The 27,965-nt window shown below is 39.8% G+C and overlaps 1 protein-coding gene across 9 annotated transcripts in view; it reads left to right on the plus strand.

Annotated features, from left to right (window-relative positions):
* Positions 1-27,965, plus strand: part of PBRM1 (polybromo 1) — a 256,688-nt gene that overhangs the window by 78,730 nt on the left and 149,993 nt on the right. For all 9 annotated transcript variants that reach the window (XM_085898354.1, XM_085898359.1, XM_085898355.1 and 6 more), the window contains exons 10-13: positions 2,180-2,271; positions 2,475-2,688; positions 8,806-8,947; positions 12,519-12,691. In XM_085898354.1, coding sequence (XP_085754480.1) covers positions 2,180-2,271; positions 2,475-2,688; positions 8,806-8,947; positions 12,519-12,691 — 621 coding nt within the window. The remainder of the gene's footprint in view (positions 1-2,179; positions 2,272-2,474; positions 2,689-8,805; positions 8,948-12,518; positions 12,692-27,965) is intronic.

The following is a 27,965-nucleotide window of genomic DNA, read 5'->3' on the forward strand; positions in this document are numbered from 1 at the left end:
TATCGGGTGTTTCAACCCACTACCAATTTCTTACGTGATGCAAGATGGAAATTTCAACCAGAGGAAAGGACGCAATGAAACGGGAAACAGTTTGACGAGCACTTTTGATTCGCACGCAGACAAGCACGTATTTTATAATCATACAAAAATGCACGTACACAGTCAAAGCAAGAACAATACGCAGAGTTAAAACGGAATACAGCAATGTACAAGCACTTATACGGGTTTACTTAATAGACTGGCGCCACACACACACACACATTTACACCAAAAGCAAAGAAAATACAAGCCACCCTCACAGGCAAGGAGGCAGACAGGTCTGTGAACCAAATGAACGTGGGACCTGGGTGATCGGCCAGGTCCACGAGAGCGAAGGGGTCTTACCCGCGCCCTCGTGGCGCGATGACGGCCTAGCCGCAATGTCCGCGTAACGCGCCTGACTCCGTGCCCCTGGTATGGTCGGTGAGCTCCTTTGGTGTGCGTTGCGCAGGCACGTGTTGGTTGGCACCACGGTTGGGTTGGGGAACGGACGGGGTTACCGGCGCTATCTCAGCATGGATGGGGGGGGGGGGAATTGTTGATGCTCGGGGTTGGGAGAGGGGAATGGCGGACACTTCGTCCCGCTAGCAGGGTCTCGGGACCGCACCGACTACGGCGAACTCTCGCCCCTGAGTCCTCTTCCGCGTCCCTGCTTCGCTCCGCGACTCGTCCCTCGACCCGGCAACGACAACCTCCACGAAGACCTTCGTCTTCACTCGACCAGCCCAGCCAGCACAGCACCGCACAGCTCAGCACAACCCAACACGCCCAAACTCGACACTCGCGAGTCGCCTTGTGCTCGCGTCTTTATAGACCGGAGGAGGAGAGTGTATGCAGATTCGCGGATCAAAACGCGCTTGGAGGTGGGGCCACACCACCCGACGTTTAGCCATTGGTCGGGCAAAAAGGGGCGTGAGCCTCTCCTGATCCAAATTCCCTCCTAAAAGGAGTCCACATGCATCGCGCTTGGGGGCGGGGCCACACCACCCGACGTTTAGCCATTGGTCGAGCAAAAAGGGGCGTGAGCCTCTCCTGATCCAAATTTCCTATCCCGTAAAGGCATCCATTTGTACTCGTGGCTTGACGCTTTCGGCAACAATTACTGAACGGGCCCTGGACAGCACAACGTTGGGTGTTGACAGGTGGTGTGGTTGATGGGTGTGGAAGGAGAAAGGTGAAGGTGGTGGGGGGTTTGCTGTGGTGGTTTGAGTTTGTTGGCGGGCGTCGTTTGGGACTGCCAGTGAAGCGATGTTTGCGGGGTGGAGTTGTGGAGGTAAAGAGGTGAAAGTGGTGGTGTTTGAGTTGTTGGCGGACTTATTGGTCCAAAATAACGATAGAGAAAGAAAAATGGCCAACTCAAAGTGTCGCAGCCCGGATGAATCACACATATTCCCTCTAAACAACGGGTGTGGACGAACTACACATGAACTTATCGATATATCTAGCCTGAGGACCTTTCTGGTGTATTGCAAATTTCCACAGCCGTAACACTATTCAAGCAGCTTTTTCTCCAAGGATTGACAATCAATGCTCAGCATATCCTTGTTTCAACTAGCTATTCAGTGAATATCGAGCAACTCGCTGATATAGCTGAAAATATCATTGAAGTCGCAACCCCACCCATTTCCTCCATTGGTGTAGTCACATCCCAGTTAGCTACATAGTCCGTGAGCGTCAGCTGCGGCTGTATGGACATGTGGGTCGTTTTCCTGACGCTGATCCTGCTCACTAGATTCTCTCAGTGAGGGAGCCTCGTGAGTGGAGGAGGCCAATGGGCCGACCACATGCCTCGTGGTTGCAGCAGGTTGATTAGCATCTCAAGGAGATGGGGATGAGGCCAGGCATCTGCCTGGGGGATGGCCAGACGGAGGCCCCTGGAGTACTGGCGGAAAGTGGAAGCAGCGACGCACTGCTCTGGCGCATGCTCTCATACCTGACCTGACCTGTCTTTCTTTCAAATTTCTCCTTTGTATTCCTTGGCCTCAAAATAAAAATCAATTTGTTGGCTGTCTCCTATGCGATTTGGTCAAATGGGATTGAAATCAATAGCATGACTTTGGGATGTTGTTTTTTTTTTTTTCTTTTTTTTCTTCATGATATTTTATTGTCAGCCACCACTCATGTGGCACGTGTGCCTTAGGAACCGTCGGACGGCCCAGGGTGACCGTTTGTCAGCCATCACAATGTCGTTGCAATATGGATCCGAGAGTGAGGATGAGCAGAACTCCCATGGTATGTTACTATACCCTTTGGGAACCACATCGTGAAGTTATTTTGTATAGCGTTGTAAGCTTCATTATATATGATGCAAAAGTTTGATCTGAGTTTTCTTGAGGATCATGCAGAAATGTTTTACAATATTTCTAACCCTAACCCTAAAACACAAAATTGCTGCAAAAATATTTTCTCTCCTGTCTTTCCTTACTGATATGCAGAAGATGTACAAGACTTAGGCTCTGGGCATCATTTGGAGGCAGAAAGCTTGATGGAGGGGGATGGACCATTGCATCAGCTGTTGATGGCTCTGCAGTCAGAAAGAGATCGACAGGGACGGATATTGTGCGAGTCCTTCCTACGCTTGCCTTCGAGAAAAGATTATCCTGAATACTACATGCACATAAAGCAGCCAATATCACTGCTGCACGTAAGGTGAGAATAAATATTGGACCACTGGATCTGTAGCTTGTCTTGGCCCTGGCTTAATGTTGCAACCCAAATTTGGTAGCATTTTGACTGGTGTGTCAGGAGAAGAACATTTTTGAAGGAATTTACAGATTTTTCCAATGATTTACTGTCTGCCATTTCGACACACTTTCAGTCATCTGATCGGCATGGCCTCCACAATTTAACATCCCTACCCTGGCCTAATGTTGTAACCAAAATTTTGTCGCATTCTGATTGGGGGGTCTGGAGAAGGAGATTTTTGAGGGAACTTACTAAGTCTGCCATTTTGACTTACTTAAAGTCAGATGACCGGAACGAGCTTTGCAATCTCCATTACCAGTCAGGAGTGGAACCTTGCTGCCAAATTTCGGCCGGATCTGCCCAGCGGTTTGGCCGGAGAAGTCAAAATAGGAGATTGATGAATGGACGGTGCACGATGACAATACCTTATCTGGAATTCCAATTCTAGATATGCCAATAATGCCCTTGGCAAAGGCCAAAAAAAGAAAAACATTTGTTTCCTATTGCATGGCCAAAAAAAATTGGGTAGGTAGGGAATTTTTTTTTTTGACAATTTTTTTGCCATGAATACATTCAGATAACTTGATTAAAAATGTTTATTTTCCTTCATATACCTAAAATATATTGCACCTTAAACCTTTTTTTTAAACCACCACCACCACCACCACCACCACCACCACCACCACCACACCACCACCACTACACAATTTCCACCACCACCAACACACCACTACCACCACACCAACACTATCACCACCACAACACCATTGCCACCACCACACCACCCACCACCACCTCCTCCACCACACCACTATCACACCACCACTATCACCACACCACCCACCACCACTTCCTCCACCACGACCACGACCACCACACCACACCACTACCACCACACCATTGCCACCACCACCACCACCACCACACCACCACTGCCACCACCACACCAATCACCACCATCACCATCACCACCATCACCACTGTCACCATCATCACCACCACAATAGGTGAAACTAACCGTGAATAGACCGATCCACAAAGCGGTCCTCGTGCGCGTTTGACTCGGGCGCCGCCATTTTGAAACTCTCACTGACGTAACACGCGGGATTCAAAATGGTGGCGCCCGAGTCAAACGCGCCCGAGTCCAAATTGTCAACAAAAATCGTAGGGTCGCATATAAAAGCAATGGGTCGGTAGGAAACCGGAAACGAACTCCTTTTTTGTTTGGCCAAAGGTGTATATATCATGAAAAATAGAAAGGAGATTGAAGATATCTTGATTGAAGATATCAATTATTTTATAATAAATTACAGTCATGCTGAAATTCCTTGCAGAAGCTTTACAGGGGAAGTATTGTTCTTGTAATTGTTCTTCATTTGTAAAATAAGTTGTAAAATAATTGTTCTTTATTGCAGGATATCATCCTTTTTTCCATCTCTTCTCGTGCACTTCTCTCCTCTTCCTTCCTCCTCTCACTCTGAGTTTTTTCTCCTGTCCTCTTTTGTGGCCTACATTAGCGCATTCTGTGTGGACAAACAGACAAACGGATCCAAATGCAATACCATCTCCTTTGGCGAGGGTAAAAAGGAAATGCTTCAGAATGGGGTCATTTGAAGTGGAAGCTATCATGGGTATGGATGGGGGGATGACTTGAGTTATGTAGACCTTAAAAAACACCACAGCTTATTGATATATGAAGTCATGAATTGACAAAATCAGTAAAAATATATAAATACTGATATCAAGGAAATGAATGACAAAGGACAAGGTGAGTGCAATAGAGTTACACAAACAGGGAAACATCATTTATAGCAATCCTTTAAGTTATACTATATTTCAGGAATAGCCGATAGTACGTGTGTGTGTGTGTGTGTGATGTTTTTTTTTTGTGGAGTTTACTCGAGCGTTCTCATGTGGAATATGATACACCAAAATGATCATCATGATGTCCTGAGTTAATTAGGCTAATTAACGACAAAAATCCATTATAATTCCCATGTTTTAAACGCACACCTGGTTAAGGTATATAAAGCAGCTTGATACATCCTTCGACCAGAGCATCGCCTTCTAATAAGAAAATAAGCAAGAAAAAGAGCAATCAAAGATTGAAGACCCTCACTCGGACTTCTTTTGTGTGGTGTTTGTGTAGTTTTGTGTGTCATTTGTGTCCTGGTGTGTTACGTAATTAATAAGACATAATTGGAACTGCCACTTTATAACTGCTGACCGGGTACCAAAATGTCCCACTTTGATGCAACACCACTTTGATCGGACACCTGACCCTGACCCATGATGTTTATTATTATTCCATTAAATTTAGAATAGGACTAAAATAAATTCAATTCAAATCAAATGGAAGACCAAAGAGGTACAGTCCTGCATTGGAGTAATCAGAAAGAGCCCAAACAAGCAAAAAGCAAATATGAAGTCATCAGGAGGAGCCTGAATAGGATTTGGGTTTCAGTTGCTACTCCTCTATTCTCATACCCATCCAGGTACAGCCAAGTGAGCCTTATTCAAGTAAAAAAGAAAAGAAATAATTCTGGCAGCTAGACCATGTGTCCAATCACGTTGAAATTTGAAACATATTGTTATGGCTGTGGAAATTCGCATTACACCATAAAGGGCCCTCAGGTGAGATATCTTCATAGGTACATGTGTAGTTAGCCCAAACCCGTTGTATAGAGGGAATTTATGTGATTCGTCCGGGCTGCGACGCTTTGAGTTAGCCATTTTTTCTTTTCTGTCGTTATTTTGAACCAACCACGTCTCAACCGCCATCACACAACAACCACCTTACCCACCACGCCAGCCATCATCACCAACTACAACCACGCTCCAACCCGCAGACAACAACCACAACGCCAACGCTCACCACAGAAGACCCTCCACCACCTTCGCCTTTACCTTCACGAATTCATCCCATATCATCGCTTCCACGGCCATTCCCGCACCACCTGTGAACACTGAACGTCGGGCTGTCTCAGGCCCCTTCGGCGATTGGTGCCAAACGCACCGAGCCGCAAGCGCGAATGGCGGCCTTTCCGAGGGGAAAATTCGGATCAGAAACGCTTCACGCCCACTTCTCCTCCGTCCAATTGGCGAGCGCAGGGTGGTTTGGCCCCGCCTCCAAACGTGTGTATGTGAAGTCCGTGTATGCAAATTTTAGGATCAGGAGAGGTTCACGCCCATTTTTGCCGGACCAATGGCTGACCGGGGGGGGGGGGGGGGCGGCGTGGCCCCGCCTCCAATCGCGTTCTGATCCTAAAATTTGCATATTGGCTGCTCCTGCCGCCTATAAAAAGGCGAGCGCAAGGCGAATCAAAAGAGTTGGGTTTTGGAGTTGCTTGGAGAGCTCCTCTTGGGGACAAGGAGTGTTGCGTTGGCGGAGTTGAGGGGATTGAGCATGGTGGAACTTCAAGCTAGGGAGCTCGGGTCCGAGGCAAGAAGGACGGCGGTCGGCGATGAGGTTGCGGTGTGGGGGATCGCTCGTCTCGTCGTGGGACCCAAGCCAGCCAGCCATTCCCCCTTTCCCCCGCGCTGAGATAGTGCAAATGGGGGCCCCGTTCCCACCCCACCCCAAACGCAGAGTTAACCCGACTAAAAGCAATGCAGGTATGTACAAGGCACTTAAACAATTCTACTTGAAGACGGGCCCACAGACACACACACGCACACACAAATACCCAAAAGAAGGAGGACCTCAACGGTCTTTATTCGGCTCTCCAGCCGAGGAGGATAGTTCGGCTGGGAGTCAGGACAGCTGGCTACCTGGCCGCGAGCGCGCTGCTGGACGTCCACCCCTTCCCGGAGCTCCGGTCACCAAAGGACGGACCAGGGCAGCCAAATTCAGAGGAGGCGAGAGGAGGTGACCTCCTGTGTTGAGTTGGCCGATTGCTTGTCGTAATGCGCCGGACGAGACGCCTCGGATGCGCGGGGTGCAGCCAGACGCAGACCAGACCGAAGCCACGCTCAAGCACACGGAACCAAACTCTTCTCTATCGACCCGACAACCACGATGCCACCCTGAGTGTCCGGCACGGAGAATGAAGGGTGGACGCCAACCAGCACGAGCGCGAACGAAGCAGCGAGTGCCAGCAGACAAGGCCAGGCGATCTGGCAGACCAAAACCCCAGCTCCAACTAGCTCACTTCAGCCGGATCGCCCCGGACAATTAATCACCCCTTCTCCAGAGGGGAGGAGCCGCCTCCTCCGATCCGCTCTCGCTTACTGGACGGTTTTGGGGCGAAATTGCGCTCGTCGCCCCTGTGATTGGCCGAAAGGGGCGCTCCTATGGCAAAAATCTCGTGTCCATCAGACCAATAGTTGCTGAGAAAAAAATTTCATAATTATCGGATAAGTGTTGTACTTGTCGAATTATGACATCATAATGAAGGCACTGATGACACCATCATCAACATATCTTATTCCCCATTGGGACTTCTTGACAATGAGCCATGTTTCAATTTTTTTCATTGAGCGGTTTGGCAGATATGGAGGTGTAACTTTTTTCCAAGATGGCGTCCGTACCACGTGACCTATGACGTCATAATTATGAATACAAAAAAATGTATAGGTGGAGGCACTCCTGTGGTAAAATTTCATGTCAATCGGACCAACGGTTGTGAAAATGAATTTTAAAAATGCATGCACGTGCGCCACACGTACGCGCGTTCACAACTGAATGCCTAACCCTGATTTTTTTGCTTCACAAGCGCAGGGTAACTAGTGGGCCCGTTGGTCCGAATTTTCATTGGTCTTCACAGCCTTGTTGCATACCCGCCTGCTGTACTGCATTAGCTTGCCTTTCACTCAGCCCAGATGTACTTGGGGCCAACGTGGGGATTATATGTTGGTTATTATTATTGCCACATTATACAACCATTCTTATTATTGTTGTAAATATTATTTGTGTTAATTAATATATGCTTTGTTCCAATGTTATTGTTTTTGTAATTAGAATGTCATGCCATGGTAGAAGGACATACGTATTAAGCTGCTTTATCTACCTTAACATGGTGTGCGTTTAAAACATGGGAATTATGATGGATTTTATGTCGTCTCGAAGAATCCTAAATGGTTTACACTTTACAGGATCTACATTCTTTTGGGGTTGTTTTTGGTCTTTGGGTCCTCTGGGACTTTTGGGTCTTGTGGAACTTTTGGGTCCTCAGGGACTTTTGGGTCCATGGAGACTTTTTGGGTATTCGGGGAATTTTTTGGACTTTTGGGTCCTTGGTGACTTTTTGGGAATTATGGGTCCTCGGGGAATTTTTGGTACTTTTGGGTCCTCAAAAATTTTTAGGGACGTTTGGGTCCTCGGACTTTTGTGTCCTCAGGAAGTTTTGGGTTCTCAGGGAATTTTTGGGACTTTTGGGTCCTTGGAGACTTTTGGGTCCTCAAGGACATTTGGGACCTTGGGGAATTTTTGGGACTTTTGGGTCCTCGGGGAATTTTTGGGACTGTTGAGTCCTCAGGGAATTTGGGGTCCTCAGGGTCTTCAAAGTCTTGGAGGTTTTAAGGGTCTTCAAAGTTGGAAGGGGTCTCAGCAGTCTAAAGGGTCAAAAGGTACCTTCCAATTGTGCGTAATTAATGAATAGACGTACATAATTGATAGACAAAAAGTCTGACACACACGCACACACGCACACACGCACACACACACGCACACACGTACACACGTACACACATCCATTTATAGTAGATTCTAGTATCCGGATTTGGATTTTCACCTAAGTCTAATCAATTCGTGCTTGGCACACACCGAACCTGTCCACCAAGTTTCATCCAAATCCGGCCACAACCTTTTGAGACATCCTGTTCTCAGACAGACAAACAGACGGGTGAAAACATAACCTCCGTCCACCATCGGTGGTGCAGGTAACTACTTACATTTTGATTTATCTGTGTCAGTCCCAGTTCATCAAAACGGCATTATGTTTACTGTGGTGGAACGTTTATTTGACTTTTTGAGGAGTCGTGCTCATTGTTCCTCTAAACTTTTCAAAGCTAAGATAAAGTTTTTCTTCTTTAAAGGTGAGAGTTTTGCTTAATGCATCATTTGATTTGCTGCATTTTCAGGAGCAAGCTTCGTGCTGGCCAGTACAAGAGTATTGCAGCCTTAGAAAGTGATGTCATGCTTATGTTGGAGAATGCAAAACATTTCAACATGTCATCCTCAACCATCTTTAAACGTGCTGTGCGTCTGCAGCATCTATTCCAGGTATGGTGTTCAGGATCACATGTGCTAGCTTTGTAGTGCCTGCCTTTGCAAGCAAAACAAGGACAAATATGTCCAAGAGCCACGTCATTCCACCAGTCAATCTCCTTGCTATGCTAGCTTCCAGGGCATTGAGTGCTTTCAGGGAATCGGGTGGCCCCACGGCATCAGGTGGCCCCAGGGCATCAGGTGGCCCCAGGGCATCAAGTGCCTTTAGTGCGTCAAGTGCGTTTAGGGCATCAGATGCCTCAGGGCATCAGGTACCTCCATGTAGCCTCCCTGCCTGCTTCACTCCCTATTCTCACCCCAAAAAGGTTTTGTCTTCACCAGAAGAAGAAGAAGAACAACAACAACAACAACAACGCGGAGCTCTCTTAGAGCCAGCGTTCGCTACGCAATGCGGCTAAAAATGAATGCATTGTCATTTTTTTTTGTTCCTTGTTTTTTCCAAATGGTTTACTGTAAAGCCTGCATTGATTATTACTACTTTATTTAGAATTACACATCATTGCTTTCAGGAGTTCTGGTTTGCTCTTGTTTTTCTTCTGTGTCCTCAACCTGAGTCAGGACACACCATCACAACAGTGAATTGGTTGAAAGTTGTTTATGTCAATTCAAACTTCCTTAGACATTGTCTGCACCATATATTTACATTGTTAGTATTGTTTGGTGAAAGAGGTGAGCAGTAAGTCTGCATGATGGGAGGTGTGGGGGTGGGGGGGGGTGCAGAACATCGAAAGAGTAGAGGGTGCAACACCAGAAATAAGGTGGTATTGACCACCGATTTGTGTAGGATGTGCAAGTCAGTCCCAGAGACTCAGTATCAAATCATTGATGTAAACTGGCAAGTTGCCCATACCCACACGACATTCTAAGTGAGGTGGGGATGGGGGAGACAAAAATGCAAATGGTGTCTTCTGTCATTGAGCCTGCAAGCTGGGAGCAACAATTCGCATTTATTGCCACATCCGATGCAATGTAAATCCTTTAATGGTGGCGATGTGCTCCATTTGAAACTGTTTGTTCGATAATTATTTTTATTACGAACCCTACGCATCAAAAAATTCCATTCGTAATACATTTTACCATTCGTAATACAAATTTGTATTGGTGTCAAAGCCAGTGACCAATTGCAAATTAATAGTACGATTGTAAATAACGGTCCTCATAACAATATTAAATATGAATTGCAACAACAACAAGCATTTTAAGGCTACTTTCCCTGCGAAAGCGGTGGTTAGCCTAATATTAATATGAATTATCAAATGTATATTGGGGTCGGGGTTCCAGAAAACTTGTTTTTCATGTTGTCAAGCTGAGCAAGGTTTGAGGCAGGGGTGCCAGCCCAGAGGGGAGCGTAATACTCATTGAAGCTGTGGATGAAGGCCTTGTGTCAAATTTCAGGTGTGCCGACGAAAGACTTTCCATGATGCAGGATCCCCAGTCGGCGACAGGCTTTGGAAGCTAACCTTAGGCAGTGGACAAAAAAACAATAGAAACACCAATAGAATGTCACTTAGTAGGGTAATGGCCTACCATGTGCATCTAGGACAACCTGAATACAAGGTGGCATGGAGTCAACAAGGGTCTGGTATTGTTCTGCAGGAATATGGCACCAATCATCCACAAGGAAGTCCTCCCATTCACGTCGGTTTGATGGAGGCGGAAACTGTTGTCTTTGGCGCCTCTCCATACAGTCCCAAAAATGCTCTATGGGATTGAGGTCAAAATGGGAGTTCCATGGAAGATGGAGAACTTCGTCCTCATGCTCCTCAAACCACCCGGTGACAACACATGCCCTGTGCACTGGAGCATCATTGTCCTGAAAGACACCCATCCCAGCAGGGAAGAAATGCTGCATCATGGGATGCAGATGATCGCTCAGGACAGTAATGTAGCCCACCGCATTAACCCTACCTTCTAATGCAATGAGTAGACCCATGCCATGTCAGGAAAATGCACCCCACACCATTATAGAACCACCAGAACCTTTTACTGTTGGAACCAGGCACTTAGAGCTGCAAAGCTGCATGGGCTGTTGCCACATGTGCACACATCCATTCGTCGAGAACATGGTGAAGGACGACTCATCAGACCATATCATATCACATTTCTCCTATGCTCCTTGCACCAATGGACCTGCAAACGGGCGTTGCCAGGTGTTATGAGCAGCTTGTGCATATCAACTCGGCTATGGTATCCCACCCTGTGAAGTTCCCTTCTGACAGTTTTCGATGATGCAGGTTGCTTACGACCCACGTTGAACAACGCACACAGTTTGTCTGCCATGGCTCTCCTGTTTCGCTTCATAGTCTGGACTAATGCTCGTGCATCACACTTGTCGAGTATGTGCTTCCACCCACTGTTGTCCCTCAATGATGACATCTTTCCTTGTTTTTCCCAGGCTGACATCACCTTTGAGACAGTTCCTCATAACACGTTAACAATTTCCGCAGCCTTTATCACTGAAGCAGCTGCCAAACTGCACCAACAATTACATGATGTTTGGCCAAATTTGAAGCCGCGTGTGGGAAAATACAGCCCCATGCATTTCCGCTTACCTGCTTTCCTAAAAATAAATCGTAAAAAGGAGAGATGGGGGGGAGTGGTGGTAGTTGTGAAAACACAGACTTATGGAACTGCATGCAGCTCTATTTGATTGACATGCACCCTCACATGTGTTGCCACATAATCCACCCTGTCAAGATGAAATTGAAGGTGCAAATTCATTGGCACACATACACCACCGGAGGCTACCTCCCCCCACCCCACACTTTATCCCATGTGTGTAATTACATTAAAAACACTAGCAGATGTACCCGTCTCCGACGGGTATAGGGAACAGGATGGATCACAATACTCGGTTACGGTAGTTTCGTTGGATGTTTTGCGCCACATTCAACAGCTCAGTTCATATTGGTGGCGTGTCTAGGTGCCCATGGTAGTGTTTGAGACCGGTCACTTTAGATTGTTGGCCTTGACACATAGTGCCAGATGAGTAACACGAACAATCTGACATATTCATTGTTTCTATATTACCTCCATGAACATATTAATGACATGGCAGGATAAAAGTCGTAAATGCTGAGTTGAACAAACGTCCTGAACTCATGGACTTAGTTAAGTAAAGCACGTCATCTGGGACCCGGCCGTCGGTTTGCCGCCGAATGCTGCTGATTGACGTCATCGTTTCCCTCTGAAAATTCTTTCTATATTCGATTTTTTTTTGAATCGCTATCACCTGCGTAAATACATGGAACACATAATGTGAAGATTTTGGAAGTATGAACAGAATATGTTTGGAGAAAAGTGCGCGAGAAGCTCCAGTCTTCTGCCCATTATATTATGATGATTATGATTATATTAATATTATGATTACGATATTCGATTTTTTTGAATCCGCTATCACCTGCATAAATACATGGAACACATAATGTGAATATTTCGGAAGTATGAATAGAATATGTTCGGAGAAAAGTGTGTTAGAAGTTCCAGGCTTACACCCATTATATTATGATGATTTATATGGTCTTAGATTGTGGTTATATGCTTTTAATAGTGTCTTTATTTTCAGTTAAAAAAGCGGGAATTACTACATGTGGTAACCCAGCCACATGAGAGAGAGGAAGAGGAAGAAGAGGAAGAAGAAAAAGAAGAAAATGAAGAGGATGAAGAAGAGGAAGCAACTAGCAGGGCGAGTGGAATGTCCACCCCAGCTTCAGATTCCGGAAGTTTTCGTAGAAAGAGGTAACCAGCATTTTATTTATCAAAAAACAGGTCACGGCTAACACGAGCCCAATCCCCATCCCCTTAGATGGATCCATGCTTGAAGTTAGCAACTGTAATATTGACCAGAAAACACAAAAACGTTTGTGTCCTTCAACTGAAGAATAGAGTATGGGATCAGTGTGAAATATAACAAAAACGAGGCTGAACATATACAAAGCTATCATCTGGTCATCACTTCTGTATGGCGTGAAAACGTGGCATATATATTGTAGGTACCATGCACCATTTTACACAGTTGACAAATCAATCAACTTTATAGAGTTTTGCAATGTCATGTATGAATGATCTTGAATATCAGTTAACTTTCAGTACTACATTCCAAAAAACGAGGTGATGGAAGGTATTAACCTAACAGGAATAAAAGGTTTGTATGATCACCAAGGCCAGAGGGATGGTGGGCTACCAAGTATGGAAGAGAAATAACTGAATTCCAATAACTGCTTTATACTCTTGAGTTGGCTTGTGGCTGCCAGAATCAAGGGCAACAAAATGGTACAAGGACACCTTGAAGCAAACCTGGAAACCTACAACATATTAAGACTGAAATGTGGAAGGACAGAGTGAGATGGAAATGTGATTGTTGAACTGTTCTCACAAATTTTAAGAGCAGAGAATACAAGAAGAACAAGAATACAAAACAAACCTGCCTGATACCAACATATAGCCAGGAAACTGGGTAGGTGATTGATCTGGTCAAGGAATCAAATATGCAATTTGACTTTTCAGCCATTAAAGTAGCCACAACAAATGACTCGCACGTGATCTGTCTTCATCAATTACAACGGCCGCAAAGGAGTTTTTTTTTTAATTAAAAAAAAATCGATTTTCAAAAACTTTTTGTCCCTATTGTATTTTTAGCTTATCTGGAATTGGAACTTTATTTTCACTCTTCATTGAGCAATAATGTATGTAAGTAAAATATAAAACTCAATTTGTAATAACCAGACTTGGTGGCGTAATGGTTAGAGCGTCCACTCGGAGTCTGGGAGGTTGGTGGTTCAAACCCCGTTCGAGTCATACCAAAGACTTTATAAATGATATGTGCTGCATCCTTGCTTGATGCTCAGCATTTAAAAGGATAGAGCATGGACATACAATGCTGGGAAGGCAACATCCAACCACCCTGTATGACCTTTGCCAAGAAACAGCTTTGGCAGCACGGATGATCTGTAAAGACTGGTACATCAGAAGTCAAACATATTTCCTGGGAATGATCAATTTAAGGCAGGGTTACGTTCCTGGATAACACGACGTTAATTGATCAGCTATTTCCCATAACAATTGGCTAAAATACAGGAGATGCATCCCAGCACTCCAATACTTCATATGCAAAGTCTTAATAAATCACAAATTATACAGTTTAATGAGGAAGAATAACACTAAATAAAGAGGAAAGTAAGTACAAGATATATTTATACACAAATTATTATGTCATATGTAGCCTGTGGCTGCTGGTTGCATGATTGCTGGGAGTGTGGCTGCGTTGCTGATGCAGTGCCCCCTGTTTCCAGTAAGCTAGTACACATTTTGCCGACCTCGGAAGGATGACAGGCTTAGTCAACCCACCTGGTGTTATATAACGGCATGACATGGGCTTTAATTCATGACCCTAAAATCTTAAGCTAGTCCCCTGAGCCGTTAAGCCAACATCAGGCTTTACACACAAATAAAAATGATATACTTTGTTGCATAATATAATAAAACAAGACATGTACTTGGTACTTATAGTTTATTAGGTACATAAATATTTACATAGGGTATATTTGCTCACATTTACATTGGGGGAGATGTGGCTTGAGTGAGTTGAGGTAGGTGGAGAGGCAAGTGGTGGAGTTGTGGAGACGAAGAGGTAGAAGTGACCACCTCATCGTCCAATTGTGTGATCGACTTCATACATATTAGAGACAAAAATATGTATTAGAGACAAAAAAACACAAAAATATCATACACATGAGAGAATAAACCCGATCACCGGTTGAGGTTTCCTCATTATTTCGTCTGTCATGTGGTTGGGCGGTAGCGAATCTGCCACGAGTAACCGTGATTCGAGAAAGTTCCTGATCACGTGGTTTGCTTTCACCAGAACACCTCAGGCTCTCCATTTTTATACCTTACAGGCCTGTACGGTGCACAAAAACACAACGTAGGGAGGGATCAAGCAATTTACAAGTGAAAAGAAACAATTTTGTTGACAACATTAAACTGATAATGATGTCCCCTATTTGCCAACGGCATTAAAATGAAAAGACGTGAACTGATACGATTTAAACTGATCATTAATTGTATAATAAATGCGGTTTACTTAACAGAAACATTTTAACAGGTGAGAGATATGGGGAAGCAGAGATATTTTTAGATTTACAAAGACAACAATGCCTCCCTCAAAGGATGTGTGCAAAGTAGATTTTCAACATTAGTTCTGCACATGTGTTTTTACCTTTGGGCTATCTCATGCAAAATATCTTGAAATACAGTGCTTGTTTCGAGAAGTGTATGTGATGTGACCTGACATTGGATTAAGGACAAAAGCTTAATTTGCATAATCCAACACACCATCATTGAGTACAGAATTGATTGACCATTTGCTGGAAAGATGAAACAAAAGGGACCATGTCTCGACCAAACTGAATTTGTCAATCCTGAGTATTATACTTCACAAGTTGAACTGTCACATAGACTTTATAGCGAGGAGTCTAAAATAACCTCCATTTTGTTCCACCTTCATACTGATGTGAAGATCCAAGGTTTGAGTAAACAGGAGAAGTCTTGCTCGTCATTCTATGACTGATGCCTTCATTATCCCCATGCTTAAAGAAAACAAAACAGGGAGATATTGTTATCAGCTCCATCTGTCTTTCTGTCTGTCTATGTCTTTATGTCTGTCTGTGTTTGCCTGTCCGTTTGGCCATCATGCTATATCCTCCTAAACTGTTGTGCAGAAATTCACCAAACTTGGTAGTGATCACCACAAGGCAAGAAGGTGCCCGAGCAGTATCATTTTTGACCTTGCCCCTTATGGGGCTTCAAAGGCATCCATGCAAATGAATGGGTAAAAGGGGGAAAACTCTCTGGATCAACCCCGGAAAAACCCATAACAGGAGACTGATTCCTCCCCTCCCATACAAATGTATAGGGGAAACTCTCTGACAACCCCTAAAAAACCTTAAACATGAGAATGATTTTTTCCCCCTCCCATAGAAACTAATGTTAAATAGGAGAATGATTTTCTCCCCCCCCCCACCCCCTTTCCTCAAAGTCCCTGTCGTATCCATCGTGTTTACCTTGTGTTCCCCACTCCATCCCTTTCCCTTCCACAGATCTCCTCATGTCTCTGTTCCACACTGTTTTTTCCCTTCCCTCTCCCGCCCCTTCTGACTCTCGGCCCATCAGGTCAAAATAGGATACTGAACTCTACCCCATTGAACACATGTTAAATCGAGACGTAATGATTTACTTTTATATTTTCATTCCACTCAAAGAGTGATCCAATGAATATTTGTCCATGTTCTTCTCGAGGTAATAAATTAATTTTCCGATTACATTCATTACCATCGAGTATATTCACAAATATTATTTCAGAACCTTGTTCTTGGTTTATGTGTCTTTGTTGAGCAGAAATAAAATGATAAACTTCTCTCACTGCTCTTGTTTGACCACCTCCTGAGCCACATATCATTTTGAGATTGTAGTAAATTGTTTTTCCATTGTTCAATTGATAACCATCAAAGTTTTCAGTCCATTCAAGGATATAATTTTTTTTCTTGACATCCTCCAACTTATTTTGTAATTAAATTTATCCGCTTATTTGTTTTATTTACTTTTTCCCCGGTTATTTCTTCAATAAGACTTATTTGATATGTCTCACATTCGTTATGTTTCCCATTTAAATACCAAGGCTGATTACATCTCCACTCTTTGGTTTGGTTATTGCTTGGTTCTATCTTTTATAAATCAGTAAAAAGACACCCCTTAACACTTATACTTATAACCATAAGGGATACTCTTGATTCCATTCTCTAAAATATATATTTTATCATCAAAATCTTCTAATGCTTTCTTATTTATCTCTTCTGTATATAATTGATGTTTATAACTTCTTATTGTATTCATTTTTCTGTACTCTTCCTTCTTTAAGGTTAAACAGTTGTAATAATGTTGAAAGTTTATTGTTTCCTTGATTATATTTTTCTTTATTCCCTTTAGCTTCTTATCACACCTTTCAATGTTATTATTATCAATATACGTAAAAGCATAAGACTTTGATCTCAAACCCACAAATTCACTCATGACCTTTCCACCCAATTCATCCTTAAACTTACCAATAACCGTTTTATTCTTTAATGAAAGCAACATACGATCAGACTTCTAATTGCTTGTATCATATATATATATATATATATATATATATATATATATATATATATATATATATATATATATGTATATATATATATATATATATATATATATTATCAATCATATCCTCATATACATCACTTGTCTTAATTTCTAATATAAAACTATCTGTATCCATGTATAACAATGACACATAAATTATCCTTATACTTTAATTTTAAATTATTATAGTAATAGTCATGCATTAATGACTTTGACAAGTCAAGAATTGATGTTCCTATATAAATAGGTTTATCTATTTCAATACTCTCTTTTTTCAAATGAATAGCACAAAGGTTCTCTGAAAACACCTCCGCTCGATCAAAACTTGGTCTATTAATTAACTTTGAAGCCCGCTTCCAAGATGTAGAAAGTCTTATGTTTTGTCGATTCCTAACATTTTCCATAGTCTTTTCAAATACAGCATTTTCATTAATTTATAAAAGTCTTTCTCAAAATCTGTTTTTGCTTCTGTTCTCCTTTTTGTGTTAAAATCAATATATTTCTTTAACCAATGACTTTGTTTAAATTTCAAAATTCTATGATTTTTTTCTCACTCTCAACCCAGCAGATAAATATTGTCTCAAGTTCCTTTGATGTAAAACATAACTTTCTTTATCATTTGATGTTGTTAGTTGTTTTTCTGGAGATTTACCTTTTATATTAAATGACTGTTGGTAATCACTTAACCATTCTTTTCTTGGACTTTCTTTATCAGGGGCATAGGTCAGTCTTTATGTTTGTTATGAAGTGCTTCTGGATATTTTAAATCAACCTCAAAATAATATCCAACTTCAGCTTCATCCAATTCTTTTTGAGAGGAGATAACAATGTCAAGTAAAACTTTTTCATAATGATTTTCTTTAACCAATTTAAGTTTTCCATTAGGTAAAGATTGAGACAGAGCCCACCCATACAAATTGCTAGCATCATAATACATCAGGTAAGAGTTGTCCTCATTCTTATTATAATCAGGAAGATATTTATTATTTGCTTTAGCATATCTCTTGGAACATACTTGAGATATTCCTCCTCTTTTAGCCTTCTCTATCATTAAAAGCATATCTATATCACTGATTAATTCCAATTTTTTTTTTGTCATTTTGAACATAAAACTCCAAGACAAGTCCGGGGCTGTGTAATAGTGAACGGGGTCTAATCCATAAGAATTTTTATTATGACAGACTGTTCTAAACGTTTCAAACACATCAACCAATAACAATACATCAGTTTTAAGATACAAATCATGATATTCTCCAAGATTCTTTATATTAAACTTCTCCTCAACCTTTTTAGCTTGTGTATAATCTCTATCGGAAATATGAGTTTTATTTAACTTTCCATAGAAACTTTCCCTTGAAGGAAGTTGTGTTTCTTTAAACTTCTCAAATGAATCCAGATAGTCATATGGATATATTCCCTTTTGTGATAAGAGATCAATCTCTTCTTGATTTGAGAAATGTGATTTAAGATTCGGGAACTTTTTTAGATTTGATACTAAGTTAGATATTGGACTTGACATAAACTTGTATGTGTCAAGAAATCTGATATGGGTTATGGGGGTGTATGAATTGTTTCTGTGAATGAGATGTATTTTTGATCTGTGTTAGGAATGGCAGAAATATCTCCAGATGTCTTTGAAAGTTAATTTATAAATAGATGTGTGTCATAGTGAGCGTTGTTGTGAAGAAAGGCAGGAATAAAATTTGGAGGCTTGTAATTAAGATTACAATGGGAATGAGCTGGACCTCTATATTTACCAGTAAGATGACAGTGATCCCTAACCTTGACATCTCCCTCAATTTTGTCCTCACAAATATGACAGATACTGTTCTTTCTAAATTCCTTTTTCTCTCCCTTTGTTAATGACATTGGTTTATATGTTTTCACCATTATTTCTCTTTGTCTGATACAGTCTTTTTCCAATTGTCTTACAAACTCCTCTGAGGCATATTCTCCTCTATAAAGTTCTAACTTGTTGTATTCATCACCAACAGATTATTTGATATAATAACAGAAACCACAAGGAGTATGTTTTTCATATTTATTTGTGTATGATTTATTTGGATTTGGAGAAACAGTATCTATCTTTTCAAGGATACTTTCAAAATCAGCATATATCACAAAGGGATGTTTTATAGATTTGTTAAAATCTTTGAATGACATGTTTGAACCTGCTTTTGGTAAATTAATTACGGTTGATTTATGATTACTACAATATTTTGAATGTTGATTTAATCGTTCTTTTGTGTGAAGGGAGTTGAGACATCTCTTACAAGGATACGTTTTACATTTTCTCTTATATAGTTGTGATTTGGTAAATCTTGAGAAATTTTTGATGAAAGCATAATGTGATTTTTCCTTTGAAGTAAAGTGGAGACGGTCAATGTGTGTTTCATCATTTTTATAGTTGTTTCCAATTTTTAATATCTGAACTTTGTTTGTATCCGTTAATCCATATACATTAACAGATAGATTATTCATTTTCTCAAATTTAGGAATATCTCTCAATAACATTGGAAACTTTAAATCTTTAACATTTAATGTATTCTCGTATTTCTTTTAATGTTCAACCCTTTCAGGATTCCATTGTGGAGGATGTAAGTGAGTAAGAACAGACCATAGAACACATTTATTATCTTTGTTTTGAATATTAACAACCACTTTCTTAAGTTTTATCTCTTTTGGTAAATCAATACAAGAAGAAGCTTGAAGAGGATCTGATTTTAAGATGTGTATATCTAAAACGATTATTTTTGTGATACTAAATCCACTACCTACAACAGTGTTATCAACATCTTGTTCTTGTCTCTGGAGTTCATCGTAAACATCACATCTTATAAAATCTTGAAATGATGAGATATAGTGAGGGTTTGTCCTCATATCGGGAGTAGTTTCATCGTCTTGTCTTACCATTTTCCATTTTACTCCCGTATAAAACTTTAAGTTTTCATTTCACTTAATGTGTTTTTTGTTTTTTTTCAAAACTTTGTTTAACCATATCAACAACTTCCATGATTGAAGATGGTCCAGGGTCTTGAAAACGAAACAATCTTATTTTTATGTGCCCTTTAAATGCCCCATCAGTGTTTTCAATGGAGAATTTAGCTTCCCTTTCTTCATTGTTCTTGTGTTTGCGTGATTGAAGGTGTTTATTATAATTAAAAAAAAACGAATATCATGATCACATCTGTCAGTGTTTTGTTTCTTGGTCAAGTGGAGATATTTGTCTGAAAAGATTGAATGTGTGTTTGTTGGTTTGAAGGTGTTTTTATAACATTTATATTTGTGATTACAAACATCGCAGTACGTTGTATTCACCATATTTATATAATAAAACTTTTCTTAAAATAAAATGTTCTTGATGAAAATTTTGTTTAATTATAGGTGAATCTGCGCTTAAAACCATTTTATCCTCCAACTTTTTTCACTTAATAAATACAATGTTTCAAGACACAAAAGACAAGTTTTAATCAATCTCTTCATTTGTAAAAGATACTGAGACATATGTCAAGGATGTAAAATTGAACAAAGATAAATATAACAACTTTTGAATAAAAACAATTATGGTGAATAATATGAGTTCTTCAATTTCCTTCAGTGGAAGGGCTTTTAGTATATCTGGAAGAACATCAATTAAAGTATCTCTAACAAATGTTTCTCCTCTCCTTCTGGTAATATATTCAAAACTAGAAAAAGCAATGAAACAAGAAAAAGTATCAAAAAATAAAAACCTTATGGATGAAGCTTTAGAAAGTAAAGATAAGACCATCTGTAATATGCAAGGAGAAATTTGTATTTTTTTCAACAACCCTAAAGATGTAAATCCTAATGAAATAAAGGATGTTAATATATCAGGTGAAATGACATTTCGTTCAATAGTAGTTAAGGATCATTTTAAAATTACCTTAAATATAAAAAATGTAGTAGTTGAATCTGTTCATGAAAAAAAGTATATAGATATCAATGGTAATGTTTTTTCTACAAATTAAATACGAGTCATTATTCAACTGAAGATTTTAAAGATTATGAGAGTGATGACAGTTATGATACCGAGAGTTTGCGTTCAAATGACAGTTATGATACTGAGAGTTTGTGTTCAAACGATAGTTATGAAAGTAGTTTTATAGATTATTGTGAAAGCACCGAAGATGATACCGAAGATGAATTTTAGTTTAAGTAAAGTTTTACTTGAAAATATGCTAGATTGTGAGCCTCTTGAATTGCCTGTTTCTCCATATGACAAATTTTAGAATTGTCCGGCGTGTGAAAGACGGAGATTAAACACAGTCAAAATCCTATAAACAATGTATATTCTGTGATTATCTTCTAATTAATGACAATAAAAAATATAAAAACGAAAAGAATTCTTTTATATTAACACCAAAAATGAATTACTTTACAAGATTGATTAGAGAAATGAATATAAAGTATGAGGGTGATAACACACCTTTCCTTACAATGGAAGAAACTGAACGTATAAGAGAAATGTTCAAAGGATTGTTGTTATATATTATTCACGATTGTCATTTTCAGGGAAATATCAACACAAGATATTGTATGAATAAAACAATGGATTATCTTGAAATTAAACCCAAACTTAGGATAAAATATAGAGTTTCTAAAAAAGCCAAAATAAATTAAATAACCTGTTTTCCAAATATATAAATGAATGATTTTTTTACCCATTTGGGAAAATACGATAAAATTTAACAATCATAAAAATCTTCCAAATTCATTAAGATGTCTCATAGTTGGTTCAAGCGGATGTGGTAAAACCTGCTTACTTTTAAAGATGCTCCTTACTCCCAACTTTTTAGATTATGATAATTTAATAATTTTCACAAAGTCGAGTTTTCAACTTGAGTATCAACTACTCTCACAAGGTTTTAATGCTGGTCTTCAAAAAGAAGATATAATCGGTTTATTTAAACTTCAAAACAAACTAAATGATTACAACATTGAAGATATAATACAACTATTTTGTGATAGACAGAGATATAAACAGAAATTAAAACCGATAACTTGTATTCTTAGTGATAATACGGATGATATACCTTCTCCCCAAGATTTGGATAACTAAAAAAGAACCTCGTTATCTTTGATGATTGTGTTAATGAGAGAAACCAAACGGTAATGGACAGCAACTACACAAGACATTCTTCTTGTAATTGTATTTATCTCAGTCAATCATACTTTCAACTCTCTTCTCATTCCATCAGAAACAATGCTAATACTTTCATTTTATTCAAGTTAAATTCAATTGATATAAACAATTTTTGGAGAGACAATTGTTCTACATTTTGCAGTAAAAAGGAATTTGGGGATTATATGAAGCACACGACTGAAAAATATAAATATATTGTTGTGAAACAAGATGAGATGTTAAGGGATATATTTTTTATTTTATTTACAATTACATATATAAATGACAACTATTATTACACTGAACAACAAAATTTTTTTACTGGAGATGTGTAAAGTGATTTAGACTAATTTGGGTACGCTGATTTCAAAAATCATAACCGTTTTGCTGTATCACGTCAGGATTTTCAGTAACAGAAATATTCCCATTGCCTAGAAGTCAGGATTTCAATGAAATTTACAAAAATTCATTTATTCATTTATTTCATCATGAATGCTTCAAAATTATAGAAATTACAGAAAAACTCCACTAGAATGTAATTAAAAATGCTTTAGGCATTTGGCTTTGCGTTTGTGCTGCTCTGTGCCAGTTTCACGATGCAGGAACCAGCAGAAATCGCCCATCATGTTCGGGTTGTGCCGCCCTTGGTAACGCGTCTCCATGAGTGAAATCTCTTGGTGGAATCGCTCGCCGTGCTCGTCCGAGACTGCTCCCAAGTTGTCAGGGAAGAAGTTCAGGTGCTGGTGTAGGAAATGGATTTTCAGGGACATCCTGGAGCCAAGTTTCCTGAAGGACTCCAGCAGCTGCTGCACTATTTCTTCATAGTTGTCCGCGCGCTCGTTCCCCACGAAGTTGTCCGTCACAGCTTTGAAGCTCCTCCACGCTGCCAGCTCTTTGGGGTTTAGAGTTGTCGGAAAAGTTTCGTCCTTCATAATCTGTCGGATTTGCGGTCCAACAAAGACACCAGCCTTGATCTTGACCTCCGACAAGGTGTTGCCAAACTTTTCCTTGAGGTATAAAAACCCACGCCCATTCAGATCCATTGCCCATACAAAACTTTTCATCAAGCCGAGCTTTATGTGGAGTGGTGGAAGGAAAACCTTGGCTGGGTCGACAAGGGCGACATGCTTCACGTTGTGTCGACCAGGTACATGCTCTTTTCGCTCTTCCCAATCTTTCTTCGTCCAGTGATTCTTGTCGTCTCTGCTATCCCAGAGACAAAGGAAGCACATGTATTTCGTGTAGCCTGACTGCAGCCCTAACAACAGCACCACCACTTTCAAGTCTCCGCAGATGTGCTAGTTGAAGTCATTGTACTTGATGGAATCAAGCAGCTGCCGCATAGTCTCATAGGTCTCTGTCATGCCGAACGCGTGAGCCAGTGGGACTGATGGTTTCTCGTTGCCATTGTGGAGCAAAACAGCCTTCAAGCTGTTCTTCCCCGAGTCGATGAAGAGGCGCCAGTCTGCAGGATCGTGATCACACCCAAGTTCTTTCAACAGACCGTGATGTCACTGCAGAATGTCATCGTGTCTTCCATCTCAAAGAACTCAGCCATGTCTCTGTGACGTGCTCTGAACAAGGATATCTTGGTGTTAGGTTCAAGTAGATTCCACTGCTGCAGCCTTGATCCAAGCAGCTCTGCCTTCGCCTTTGACAGTGAGATATCTCTTACAAGATCATTTAAGTCTCCCTGGTTCAGAAGGTGTGATTCTTGAGTGTCGGATTCAAAAGGTTCATCATCACCATCCTCTTCACCACTGCTTACAGCTATGTTCTGATCAGCTGGAGGTGTTGGAACGGGGTTCTCGTCATCATGAGGCACAGGTTTTCGAGCAGAGACGCAGTCAGCGTACTTGATGTGACCTTTATTCTTCTTGTTGAAGCCGGCGATGCTTGTGCAGCAGAAATAACAATCATCATGATGATTCTGCGGCTCACACCATATCATGGGCACCGCAAATGGCATGCTCGCGCGCTTGCCCACCAACCACTGAGTCAAGGTTGTGTGACAGCTTGTGCAGCAGATGTGTGGTGCCCAGCTCTGTTCTTGGTCCCCCACCTTACACCCGAAGTAGTGAAAGTAGGCGGCCTTCATTTTCACTGCTGTAGATATACTTCGCTGTTGATCTTTTTTGGTATACCGACCACAGACATAACAGAAGTTGTCAGGATGATTGGTACAGGAACGCCTACTCATCTTTATCTGAAAGAAAGAAATATAACACAAGTTAACAACAATTGTACGAAATAGACATGTTAAAGACATATGTAAATTTCATTGAAATCCTGACTTCTAGGCAATGGGAATATTTCTGTTCCTGAAAATCCTGACGTGATACAGCAAAACGGTTATGATTTTTGAAATCAGCGTACCCAAATTAGTCTTAATCACTTTACACATCTCCAGTAAAAAAATTTTTTTGAAATTTGTTGTTCAGTGTTATAAATCTTGTGGGTAAATCTGCTTCTGGAAAAAAACTTTCATAAATCAAGGTTCTTGTATAGTACAAATGAGAATATTGTAAATTTCCTGAAAAAACACCCCGTGATACGCATTGTATCAACAACAACTGGAGCAATAAGACCTGGAGACGTATAAGGTAAAGATTATTACTATATTTCAGTGGAGGAACATATGCAATTGAGGAATGAAGGTCAAATATTTGAGGAGGTTTCTCTTGGTTCAACAAAATATTCACATTGTAAGAGTGAGTTAAAGCAACTAAAATCTGGTGGTCTTGGGATATTAGAAACTAATCCAGAAGGAATGAGAAATTATTAAACATCTGAGCGGGGTTAAGATTTTATCATTCGATTTTGATGTTGATGAAGAAACTCAACGCAAACGTATGAAAAGCAGAGATACAAGTAATAGTGAAGAAGAAATTACATCTCGTATTAATGTTAATAAAGAATTTGATGAAATATTTAAAGAAAAGGATTTATTTGAACACATCTACTTTAATGATGAAGAAAAGGAAAATTTCCCTGTTGATCTTTACAATTCATTAAATGATATTTTCCAATAAATGAATGGATGCAAAAGAAAGAGCAAGAAGATTTAAGGAACATCAAGAGTTGGTTTCAAAAGTTGTAAAACAACAGGAAGACATAAAGAAGAAATGCAGACAGAAACTAATGGGTGAAGAAGCATTTGAAAGAAAACAAGAGAAATTTTTCAAAGCACTTTGAAAAACTTCCCAAGAAAAAATTATAGATGTTTCCACAGTTTCCACATTAGAATATACTCCGAAAAAAACTTCAAATGTTAAGAGATTTCAGTCAAATGACGGAGGAAGAATTCGGGCATATAGGAGCTTTTGATGATGAAGGATTATTTCAACAACTGGAAGAGATTAATCAACCCCCTGATTATATTGTGAATGCTCTTCAAAACAATGAATATTCAGTGGATTCAAAAACCAAATCAGGACTCATTCATTCCAACAGAACAACCAGCAATATTTCATCTTGTTCAAGAAAAGGTATTGATATTTAATGATGAATTAAGGTTCTTGAATTCTGCTCAACCCCCTATTAAACTAACTCCGAGATTAATGTTTCTTCTCACAAAAGATGGAAGACAAGGTTCAACTGTGAGGGATGAATCAAATTATTTTGATCAACCATTGTACATGGAAAATACTGATGATGGAGTATATATTGATCTGCTGGACTCTCTTAATTATAGGGTTCGTCTTTCTGGTAAAAGTAGGAAGAATGAGAAGGAGAAACACATTATTCAGGCTTTAAGTATCCTTGGTTTAGGTGTTAGTTTTCTTCCAAATGACCCATCACAATTAGTTAATAGACTGTTATTGTTGTTAGGTAGTAAGAAGGCTGGAAACAACAATTATTTTAATGAAGCATCAGCCATTTTTGACCAGTTGATGAACATGAAAATAATTAATAAATGACAATACAAAGACATTTTATCTCATATTAAATAAGATGAGAAGCACAATCCTTAGTTTTAATTTCACAACAAGCAACCACACATCTTCAGTCCCATACCCACTACAACTTGATGCAACAAAAGAATATGAGGCGTCTTTATTGTCCATGGAAACTTATAATACCTTATTTAATATAACCGAGAAAAATGACAAGTTTAGTTATAATCCGGGAAGTGGATACAAAACGATAACAGTTTCACCCGGAGCATATGAGATTTCTCAAATATCTTCCGAAATTGTTCGTCTTATGAAAGAACAGTGTGATGAACCAAAAAATATTGTTGTAGATATTCAAAAACATTCTTCAAAATCAACGATTAAACTTAAAAATAACGACAAGGTTGATTTCACAATTGATAATTCATTTAGAGAGTTATTGGGTTTCTCCTCAAAAATGATTGAAACTAATGGGACGTTTCACAGTGATAATGTCATTCAAATATCCTCAGGAATAAATTTGGTATTAATTCACTGTGATTTGATTGATGGTGCTTATAATGATGGAATAAGAACAAATGCAATATTTTCATTCAGCGCATACTCAACCCCAATTGGTTATAAATTCAATATGGAACCCAAAAATCTGGTTTATCCACCTCTGTCAGGAAAAAACCACATACAGAGTAAATTTTAGGATAACTGACCAAGATAATCACATGATTTCTTTTAATGGAGAAATTATATCCATCAGAATTCACCTACGTGAATTATGGTGAATAACGATGGTTATTGTGAGGAAACACGAGTTGGGAAAATATAAAATAATTACAGGGGATGGGATGTTCCTTTCCCCATACTCCAATGGTGAAGCTATGTATCTTGGTGGAGGATACTATAAACCTAAGAGACAAAGGGGTGTTGGACATCAATTTAGAGGAGATGGGATAATTGATACTTTAATGGGTATAGATTCAACTATTCTTAAACATAAAGACCTAATTGGTTCAACTGCTTCTGCTGTGGGAAATGTATCGGGTGCTATAAAGAGTATAAAAGATGCCCAAAGGGAATCTCATAAATTACAAGCAATAAAAGAAATTAAGAAAGGCAAAATTCAGTTGTCTCCCCAAGAACGACAGAAAATAATTCAAATACTTGGGTCAGGGTTACAAAAGTTTTAACATCTTTTTTCCGAAATAAATACAAGTATGGAAGCAATTGATAGTATCTATGATTTGGATGATACTATTATCATCTCCAACTCCACTAAAAAAGATTACTTCAAGGTAAATGCAATAACTGGAACAGACTGGAATGTAAATGGAACAAAAAGTTTTGAAATAAATAATCAACAAACTTATTTGAATCTATCCGAAAGTTTCTTGTGTAAATTTACATTCACTAAGGCTGGGAATAACACAAACGCTACACTCGTAAATGATTTCTTCTGGAAAATGTTTGATAGTGTTCGTTTGTACATTGGAACACAAAAAGTTGAAGCGGTTGATTATGTCTCTGCTGCATCTGAAATGATGAAATTTACACAATATTCATTCAGTGATAGAATGGGGAAGGGGGCTGTCAAAGGTTTTATTCCTGATATGTCAACGGGAACAAACACAGACCCTGGATATAGTCAAAGGAAAGGAATGTCAAATGATGATACAAAAGCAGATAATAGTTTTACTGTGGCAGTTCCTCTTAAAGGTATGTTTGGATTTTGTGATCATGATAAAGTTCTGTATGGTCTTAAAATTAGATTTCAACTACAAAGGAATGATAATGAAAATAG

Source organism: Eptatretus burgeri, chromosome 10, assembly GCF_056783735.1.
Source record: "Eptatretus burgeri isolate ZD-2024b chromosome 10, Ebu_testis_v1, whole genome shotgun sequence".
Classification (NCBI taxonomy): domain Eukaryota; kingdom Metazoa; phylum Chordata; class Myxini; order Myxiniformes; family Myxinidae; genus Eptatretus; species Eptatretus burgeri.